The sequence below is a fragment of the Patiria miniata genome, unplaced genomic scaffold (assembly GCF_015706575.1).
Source record: "Patiria miniata isolate m_02_andy unplaced genomic scaffold, ASM1570657v1 HiC_scaffold_1, whole genome shotgun sequence".
In the NCBI taxonomy this organism is placed as follows: domain Eukaryota; kingdom Metazoa; phylum Echinodermata; class Asteroidea; order Valvatida; family Asterinidae; genus Patiria; species Patiria miniata.
Window position 1 is genome coordinate 35,394,466 of NW_024037047.1, and position 10,102 is coordinate 35,404,567.

The window sequence follows — 10,102 nt, forward strand, 5'->3', positions numbered from 1 at the left end:
GGTTTTGAAAAATTTCCCCAAACCACTTGTACGGCACGAGGAAGGATGGATGACTCATATTTCATCAAAAAATTGCAAGAAAAAAAATCTCTGACTGCGATTTCTGGCCTGAAAACAAGCCCTCTGTTTGCGGCTACCTTACTGTAGGGCGCCCCCAACGGGCGTTAATTGAGTTTTTGCTCCTTCCGACCCCAAATAACCCCCCCCCCTTGTTCGCTCGAAATTGCTGTGATCGGACGACAGTCCATCGGCCCTATTCAGATTTTGGGCGCATTTGTTGCGGAACCGCCATTGGTGACCCCTTTTGAAACGCTGCCCCCCCCCCCCCCACAGGTTCCGCCCCCCTGAAAAAAAACACTCCGCAAACATTTGACAACAAACGATGGAAGGCGCCATTTTGAAACTACAGGTAGCAGACCAGTAAATAAACTCCCATAGACCCCAATGGTAAATGCTCCCACTTCAAAAATTCGGGAAAAATACTCACAACTCTCCAAGGTGTTCGAGACGCACATCAAATTAAATCTTATTTCATCATCTTTCATTTTCTTTTCAATTTTCGGGGGGTCAACTGATGACTTTTAGGAGAAATTTCCATCTGAAGATGATCACCCCTGAAAATAGTCCTGAAGCCCAGCGCCATTTTGAAAAACGATGCCTACACTCCATTGCAAAATAGAGCGCTCTTAGGGTCCAGATTACATCAAAATTACACAGAACTGCAAGCTCCCAGTCCTGTGCACGGCTTCCACCCATATTTTTTACAAACCCTCAAGTTCATGGCCCAAAGCATGCCCAAATACCGAAGATTTTGAGGGCATGCAAATCGTGATTTGGCCGGCGCAGGCAATTTCGGACCGATTTACTGGTCTGCACCCTTAAACGACCATAGGATCAAAGATTCAGGGTTCGTTGCCGCGGTCGTAAAAACAGCAGCAGTCCAGATCGGATAAACACCCGCGAGCGCTATCAGTAAATCAATTAGCGGTCGCGACCGCAGCCCGGACACTCGCCACAAAGCATTATGGGATTGCCACGCATGCGTACTGCGTCCGCGCCATGTTGTAAAATCGAAATTCACTTTCCATGGAAAAAAAAGAAAAAAACAAACAAAGAAAGATCTTTTGACTTGCCTGAACTACGCGCTAGCGTTCCGATATCGCGATACGTGTTTCTTTTCCAACTTCGTCCCCTGTTAAGGTACTGTACATGTACGTCATGTCCGTGTATATAGACCCACTGTGGCATGGGAGGGAGGTGGTTTTTCAGTAGACTTTTGGACGCCGGGCGTTTGTAGCGGTTAGGTCGTGTAGAGGCAGCAGGGTACCAGGTGTACTAGATCGGCTCTATAACACGCCGCGGGGATCGATTACCAATCGCTATAAAAACTGGAGTTTAAACGACCATAGGATCAAAGATTCAGGGTTCGTTGCCGCGGTCGTAAAAACAGCAGCAGTCCAGATCGGATAAACACCCGCGAGCGCTATCAGTAAATCAATTAGCGGTCGCGACCGCAGCCCGGACACTCGCCACAAAGCATTATGGGATTGCCACGCATGCGTACTGCGCCCGCGCCATGTTGTAAAATGGCGGCGTACGGTAAGGGCGGACGATTTTGTTACGGGCTCCGATTTGAGCGATTTGAGCGACGTTTCTGACGAAGAATTCGATGAAAATGAGGTGGCAGAACTCGACTACGAGTCCGAAGATGACGGTCGGCAGTATTGTGTGCGTGGGGAGCCTTCAACCATGGAGATGATCGCGTGCGCGAACGTGCGATGATGATCAGTGCACCGTTGTGTGGTGGCACTATAGCTGCGCCGGTGTTTGTGCCGATACAATCCCAGACACCTGGGTTTGTAGTCGATGCCTCCCTGGAACGACTGAAGAAATAGGTAGGCCTATGTGGTAAAAGTATAGCGAAGATAATAAACAGAAGAAAAAATACTTCACTTCAGTGATTTTGGTCAACATGAAAAATTGTGACATGTATTTTTATTTTGGCTAAAAATAATTCCTTCTTTAGTTCTTTCGCTGTCGTTAGTGTCAATTGTTGTTCATATTTTTTTTATATTTATTCCCACTTGAATACTTGCCAAGCACCATAGTTCAATAAAAAAAAATTGAAAGATATAGATATGCAATTTGATTAACAAAGATGGATCATGGATGTAGGCCTATAATTTAGTTTGAACCGTTTTATTTTACAGAGCATCTGATCCAACATGTCCAAGACTTATTTGTTTAAAAATCTTTTCCCCTACAGATTCATCTCCTGGTCCTGATCCTACAGTTTCAAGACCACCTCGTTCTCGGAAAAAAACAGACAGAAACCAAAGAAGACATCTGAGACTACAGATGCAGTGACCACAGACGCACAGCCATCTGCAAAAAAAAAAGACAAAAAAGCTCGAAAGCCTCCAAAGCCTGGTAAGTAATTCATACTTCATGTCTTCTTAACATTTAACAGAAATGCATGTTTTGAATACATGTATGTGTTTGGGGCATTTGTATCTCCAAAACACTATGTACATGTACATACATTTACATAAAATCTCGATTTGGCAAATCTCAATGGAACAAGCTCAAAATTTGAGTTAAGCAGACTTTTGAGTTAAGAGAAGTTGTATCATTGTTATACTTCTGAAGGGAATATATTCTTTGTTTGGCTTAACAGGAGTTTTAAGTTATCAGAGTTTGACTTATTGAGATTTCATGATATTTAAATAATTAAAGTTTTAAAATCCACAATCCTCCTGCCATGTTTAGTCCAATGTATGCACAATGTAATAATATAATTTTTCAATCATTTTGTCTGCAATAGCTGTAAAACGTCCCGAGGCAAAGTTCTGTGAAGCTGATGCACTTCAGAAAGCTGACCATTACTTCATGTCTGGACTACAGCAGCTGCAGCAGCACCCAATCTGCCTTGGAGTCTACCCCACCGCGGTCTGCATGCTGAGTCTAGTGGCGAGCTTGATGGCCAAGACCAACACCGAAGCATTGCAAGATTTCTGCGCGGCTACAGTTAGCGGATTGTGGTTCGTCATAACAGCCGGAGATTCTAAATATCTTAAACCAGAAGGCTATGAGATTCTTTGGCGAGCCTTTCACAAGTACAGACTGGAGGTAAACGATAAGTGGATAGAACTTTTGCAAGCCATGGGACTGTACAGAGAGGGGCAGCATGTCCACCTTGTTTGCCAATTTCTATTGCAGGCAGTTTTACAGGCTATCATTGAAGATAGAAATAAACAAGATAAACCCATTGACAACCAAGCTGAAACAAAGTCTGAGAGTTTAAGTCCTCAGGAGGAACAGGTTTTGAGATATGTATCTGGATATATTCCATTTTCTCTGTTCAAAAACTTAAATAAACAAAAGAATGACACTGCTATGACATACTGTAAATTCCTTAAATCCTGGAAAGTAGACTGTAGTGATGAAACTGCAAGGACATTTTTCCAATACACAAACGACTGGATTGATAAACAAAATCGTGGTGGGTTATTTCGTGTGTCTGATGGGGTATATTTATTGTTCCGAGCCATGGAGCAGGAGACATGCAAGTATTTGACCAAGAATAATCTAAAAACATTTCAAGGATGTGATATTCAGAGCACGCTTTTGAACAATATTAAAGGTAGTCATCGAGTACAAACCTACTGGTGTAGTCTAACACAAGGAAAGATAACAGGGGACACTTCAACAAACTTACTGAACATGACTGTGAAGAAGTGGATAAAAATCAGAGCAAAAGCTTTCATCAATGTGTATTTAAACTTGAAGAAAGCAACACATGGACATGTTGGGAAAAAAGCAGAAAAAGCTCTGCGTAAGGATCTGTAAATTCTGATACATGTACATCGTACTTTACAAGTAAATCAAGTGTCTGGATTCCATATCTCAAAACTGTAATTGTAAGCATGCTACCCAACAAGCTGATACACCAGTTCACAATATGCATTACTATATTCTAGGTGGCTTTTTGTTATCATTTAGTATTAAAGGGAATTTGGTGTACAAGTAGCAATACTCGAAAGTTTTACAGATATGCAATAACATTTCAATGCTGACAGCTGACAGCATCGAAGTACAAGTGCTGTACATATTCATTGTTAATGTAATTGTATCGTTAATACATGTACATGTATACTAATAAAGGTTTGATCGCAAACATGCCTTTGTAGATGCAATGTGACATATTTTTTCCTCCTTTAATATTCCCTGTACTTAATACCCACATTATTATTATTATTATTACATCTGTACAATGTATTTTGAATGGTGCTTCTGTACATTTTCGATCCTTTTCATTGCAGCGGCCATCGTGTAATTGCTTTTTTCCCAAACAGAGATACACGCAATACTAGTGCATGAACATTCAAACTCACTGAATTAAACAAACACTAACAGCAAGGTATCATTTAATTTGTGAATGTCTCTATTTTGTTAAATCAACCTTTGGAATGTTCGCTTTCTATCAGTAGTACAAGAAGAAATGTCAAGATTCTAATCACTTTATCCCTGTGATAACACATGGGAATGAAAACTGTATAGCTACATGTATGATGTATTACAATACTTTGAATTCATTTATATGACAGACTTGGTACAATCCCTCATGTCTCAGATGACACTCCCATGTTACTCTTACCGATATTTACAAATGTATAGTTTTGCAGAGTAACCATGCCAATGAAACAATTTATGAAAATTAAATCCATGCTGTACAAACTGTGGCAGAAAGTGACACATTAAAAGAAAAGGAATATGAACTGAAGGATCCTCTTAATTATTTAAATTCTGCGTGTCAGTTATTTTACAGGTTTACTGCAACCACTTATGATATGACTCCTAAAAAAACTCAATGAGGAATGGCAATTTTTTTGGTTCATCATAATTGGCATACACTACACAAGAAAGCTGAACATTTTAGGCTTATTGGAAGCATACGTTAAAGTCGAAAGAATTGAAATGAGCATCATACCGTTGATGTTTCAGTTTGACGGTATCAGATGTTAAATCTTGCAGTCCTTGCACTGTATTTTTTTTACCCAATGTGAGAAAAATTTGGTCTCTATATCATGCATGATATAAAACATTATTTTGGGAAAGAATGTTGCAACCTGGCGCCACTTTTTTCTTAATACATCATCTTAATAATGGATAGTCATTATGAAAATGTTGAAAAGCCATGAATCTGGGGCCGAGAAAACTTTCCAATATTGTAAGGAAATACACATTTTTTTTCGTAACTCTCCATACACTTTGTACACAACCGCTGAAGTGACATCTGGATACTACATTCTTTCCTTACTTTCTCCGAGGAAGAGGTGTGCTATCAAGAGCAGCCACTTCATCTGCACCCTGTACTTTGCAGTTGCCTCTCTTCGAAGCTTTGACGCAGCTGGATGCAACATACAGGGCCTGCATGTTATGACCAAACTGCTCGACGGTCGGGTTATCGCTGCAGCCACCTGTGCCACGCTGCTTGCTAAAATACTGCTCCAAAGGATCCTGATTAAATTTCTCGCTTAGAAGAAAAGTCACACCAGGAAGCTTGAGCAGCAGCCTCCCTAGCTCGACAAATGAATGCACTGAAACAGAAAATCCAAAATAGGGATTTGTGTTAAAACTTTGAAGAGCCAACTGTCGTGTACACATGTATGCATACACTGTACAAACAATGTCAAGACAAACTTTTTAGGTACAGCATGCATGGAGGAAGGAAGGAATTCCTTCCTCCCTGGTTACAGCAAACAAAAACCTTGGTCCCGATTGTGTATTTACATGTCGTCGCGTCAGTGCAACAAAGGTTGTATTGCGACGTCCATTTACTTTGTGTGCACATCTGGGTTATTTTAAGCGAGATACAACCTTTTGACATTATTAAACTGGAGTTTCGTGTTAGTGCAATTTTAGGAGATACGACCTTGTTGCAGAGATGACTTTAAAACAAAAAGGGAAATGATTCAAGCAAACCATTGCTCACAGATTTCGTAAAATAAAACAAGACTGTGACATTCTACTTTGAAGTTTTACAGTTACAATTAACTGCATTCAGTGGAAATATAGTTCACAATGTATATGGTATTGAACACACACAGGATGGATTGATGGCAGTTATTGGTACCGTTTCTAAAACACTGTTGATCTAACCTGTTATTCTCATCCCCTTGAGAGTTTCCTTGCTGAGGATCATCTTCGCCTTGGCTGTCTTATCCAGGGCTGGGTGTGACTCGACTTCAGCCTCCCATTCATCAAGGAAACCAAGGAAGTCGTGCATCAGCCACTGTTGACAAAAAATGAAATCATCTGAAAATTATAAATGTAATACCAAATCACTGTGGTAATACAAGACAGTTAAAGTAACACAACAATTGGCATTCATTGAGACATCTTCTACTTACGTCAAATCTTTTATCCTCAGCACTGATGTAAGGTTCCAAGTTGGGCTTCCTGAGGCGAGCGTAATCGTAGGCATTGGAGACATTCAGGCAGTCAAAGAAGTCATCAATGTATCTGATGAATTTGATGGTGGACTCCAGACCAACCTTGCCTGCCTTCATCTGTGCATCAAGAGTGTTGGCAACCGTGGAGCTCATAACCTAAAAATCAATTAGAATGATTATACTTCCTGTTTCACTGTCTGTACACTCTGGAACTGTAGGTTGTGACGGTACAGTTGCCACCTTAGCATAAACAATGTTGCCACCAGTGGGCCAACAGACTTCAACGCTGCAACTGTTTTCTTAATTTCTAAAACAAAAAAATCCCAATAGATTTTGATGACGGCTTTGCTTTGTAAAAAATTGCAACTTCAGAGTTTATGACCTTCTGGGGTTCCCATGTTTTGAGTGCTTTTAAAAGGGGGATTTTTAAGCATGTGTTCAATCATGCAATAACTTAAATCATTTTTTTTTGCACTAGTACGGAGATCAATTGGTAAAATCAAAACCACGTCAATTAAAAGCTTACCTGTGCAGCCATGTACACCCGCATTCTGAGGGACGGAGTTAGGTGCAGATGTTCATAGGTTATCTTGTGCAGGCGACGGAGACCCGGTGAATGGCGATCCAAGCCGACGTCCCACTCATACAACTGAAGAAGTTGCGTCCACTTGATGTCTTGCTTATGGTACTATGAAAGAAATACACAACACAGCCCACAAAATAAATAGATGTACTTAATAGCGCAAATATTACTTAGTTGTTTGCATCAAACAATTCTATGGACCACAGAGAGCATTCTGAATTGGATTTTGTAAACAATTCTCACAAATTTATAGTTTCTTTTTAATTACAACCTTTTTGATGCATGTGGGACAATTTTATTACACAATTTCAGCATCCCATACCCAAGCACTCCTTATAATAGATTTCTGTTTAGATTTTTTTTCTATTTTCTTGCTGTTAATATACAAAAAATGAAAGACAAAAGAAAACAAACATGAAACTCACGCAGAGTGTCCTTGTCTAGCGATTGTATCCCGAATTCTCGAAGTTGTTCCTTGTTGTTTTCAGCAGATTGGGAACATCGCACAGGAAAAAGATTTTCCGGGTGGGGTCAAAGGGATTCGGAGTGCAATACGTTGGCACACTCGTCTCAGAACTCTTTCCGTGTAATCGATAGAATTTCCTATTTGGAGAGGCTCCATCGGACACCAAACCCCGAACCTTCAGCCCAGCTGTTTCTAACCACAAAACAGCTTCCCACATGCACGGGTACAACTGGTCGCCTGTGATGCCGGTAGTTGGGAAATACGCCACTGGAGCACGTAAAGAACTGAAAATGCCCCTCACCATCAGAACCATGACATGAGTTGCTATGGTTGGCTCCTCGTCTCCTCTGCACCTCCTTTCAAAAGCAGCAATCTCGTTGGCCACACTCCCCAAATCAGTGAAACCCATGATTTTCCCAGACCTCACAGAGAAGGCCAAGCCTGCTTTCACCTTCATTTCATCAAATAGAAGAGACACATTGCGTTCGAACTCAGGAACCGTCTCCAGATGCCAGTCCTGATAAATCCTGGCAAGCATAGAGGCATTAAACCCTGTAGTGAGGCTGGCAAAATGGCTGTATGAATGCAGCGTGCTCGGGTGGGGTAGCTTAAGAAAGCCTGAATCACGAAGAAGACCATACCCTGCTGAGGACTTGCTCTGAAGGGCAATGCACCATCTGATAATGGCAGGATGCCATCGCATCTGTTTGCCCTTCAGAGCCGACTCCTTTTGCTGTTCCCATAACAGCCTTGCTGAGCTCAACCCAAGGATTTTCTTCATCTCGTCATCACAATCACCTACTGTCGCTGATAACTGCTTATGCTGAATTCCATCAACCGCCACATTCTCCTTTTCCAGCATGGAGGCTACTTTGTCCTTCAAGGCTAGACTTCGTCGTTTCAGGTTTCTCCTTTCGGTCTGCAGAAGGGACACTTTCTGTTGAAGCTGTTGATTTGTCAAGTTTTCTTGTTTGGAATTGTGGAATCGACGGACACATCCTTGAACAACTTTCCTTTCTCCCGACTTGCAAGGACCATCAAGTCACTCCGATGAATCATGCACACATCACACCGGGGCCTATTACTAAGAAGGAGACATTTGATGTGTCTAACTGTCCCCTGACAGTAGATGTCATTGGCTGTAATCCTGATTGGCATCTGACCTTCTGCCCCCTTCCTTGCCTCCACAACGCCATGAAGATCTTTGTTTCCCTCACAAACAAATAGTGAAGACAACTTCCGCAGCATATCCTGGAAATCTTCCACACTCAGAACCCTTGGGTGCCCACAACAGACGGGAAGGTCCCCTTGTGCAACAATACCGGCTACAATCAAACGCCACGTACAGTCATCAAATACTGTAAAAAACACAGAGGGCATACCCTCACCATCCATCTTCATGACTTGAAGACGACTATCTGTCAACCATGTGTTGAGGCCTGCACTTCGAGCTGCTTCCTCCCATTCAACTTTCGCCAACGTGGCCGTGGTCGATTGTGAAGAGATCCCTTCACCCCTTGGAAAATTAGAAACTTGGATGTTGAGGGAGGCCTTCTTCTTTTTCTTTGTTGCATCCCACCATCTCCGCAACTTCATCTCGCACGGTCGGCAAATGTAGGGTGGATGAATCCCAGTGACATCTTCTTCTACGTTGATGTTCAGGCCAGCTCGAATAATTTTCGAAACATCCTCCTTCCGTGTAGGATTTCGATGTGATTCCGAACGCCTCAAAACCCCACATAATCTACACAAGTCTTGCAACTCTGGACCTGACATCTGCATGCAATAAATAGACAGAAAATAATAGGGAAAAAAATGGATCAATGCTTCTCAGTGCAGTATTCTAACATTTGCTTGGAAAGTGGAAAAGCTTTAAAGCGAAATTGCACGTCCTTATAAAAAATAATACATAACTTAAATAATAATAATTACATTCCTTTTAACTTTATTTTAAATCTTAAAATGAACCACAAAAAATTATGTTTAAAGAAAATAGTTAACTGAAATGTCACAATTAAGAAGAAGACAAAATAAACGTATGTAATTAATGATTGAACATGCAGAACTTAAGGTACATGTTCCGATTAAAAAATGGTGTAAATGGTGAAAGTGTTGATTTGTAGTTAAAAAAATAAACAGAGACTAAACAATCAGACAATGATGTGCATTGCCCTAAAAAAATCTAACTTCTAAAATCTAAGATTCTTAGATTTAAGAATAAAAAAATTAAAATTAAGTAATGAAGTGAAATATAGTTCTGTAACCATTTTCGTAACCAAATATTTTTTTTTAAATCCCGATCCAAAATAAAAAAGATTTCAGCAATAAACGTTAATAAGAATTATTTAAAACATTTGAAATAATTGTTGCCATTATCATTCAATCATGATCATAAAAAAAAAATCATCACTGTGTCATGACTAAAAATATAGTTTTGTAACGAGATTGGACTTTAAAAAATAGCCTTCTAGAGGGTAAAATAATGTTTGTTTCCCAGTGGTTTCCCCAAACAATGTTCGTAGCAACGCGTAAAATACATTAAAAAAAAATCGGAAGGTCGAAAACGAAGTCCGGTAAAAATATTGCACGGGACTGCAC

The 10,102-nt window shown here is 40.6% G+C and overlaps 2 protein-coding genes across 2 annotated transcripts; one reads left to right on the forward strand and one right to left on the reverse strand.

Annotated features, from left to right (window-relative positions):
- Nucleotides 1–2,399: 2,399 nt before the first annotated feature.
- Nucleotides 2,400–4,339, forward strand: LOC119729269. The gene is made up of 2 exons (XM_038201876.1): nt 2,400–2,430; nt 2,825–4,339. The coding sequence occupies exon 2, from the start codon at nt 2,890–2,892 to the stop codon at nt 3,847–3,849; it is 960 nt and encodes a 319-aa protein (XP_038057804.1). The 5' UTR covers nt 2,400–2,430; nt 2,825–2,889; the 3' UTR covers nt 3,850–4,339.
- Nucleotides 4,340–4,347: 8 nt separating this feature from the next.
- On the reverse strand, nt 4,348–7,251 carry LOC119733179. Its single transcript, XM_038206762.1, has 5 exons — nt 7,228–7,251; nt 6,982–7,143; nt 6,414–6,611; nt 6,163–6,295; nt 4,348–5,600 (listed from the first exon to the last, which is right to left on the reverse strand). The coding sequence occupies exons 1-5, from the start codon at nt 7,249–7,251 to the stop codon at nt 5,317–5,319; spliced, it is 801 nt and encodes a 266-aa protein (XP_038062690.1). The 3' UTR covers nt 4,348–5,316.
- Nucleotides 7,252–10,102: the final 2,851 nt, after the last annotated feature.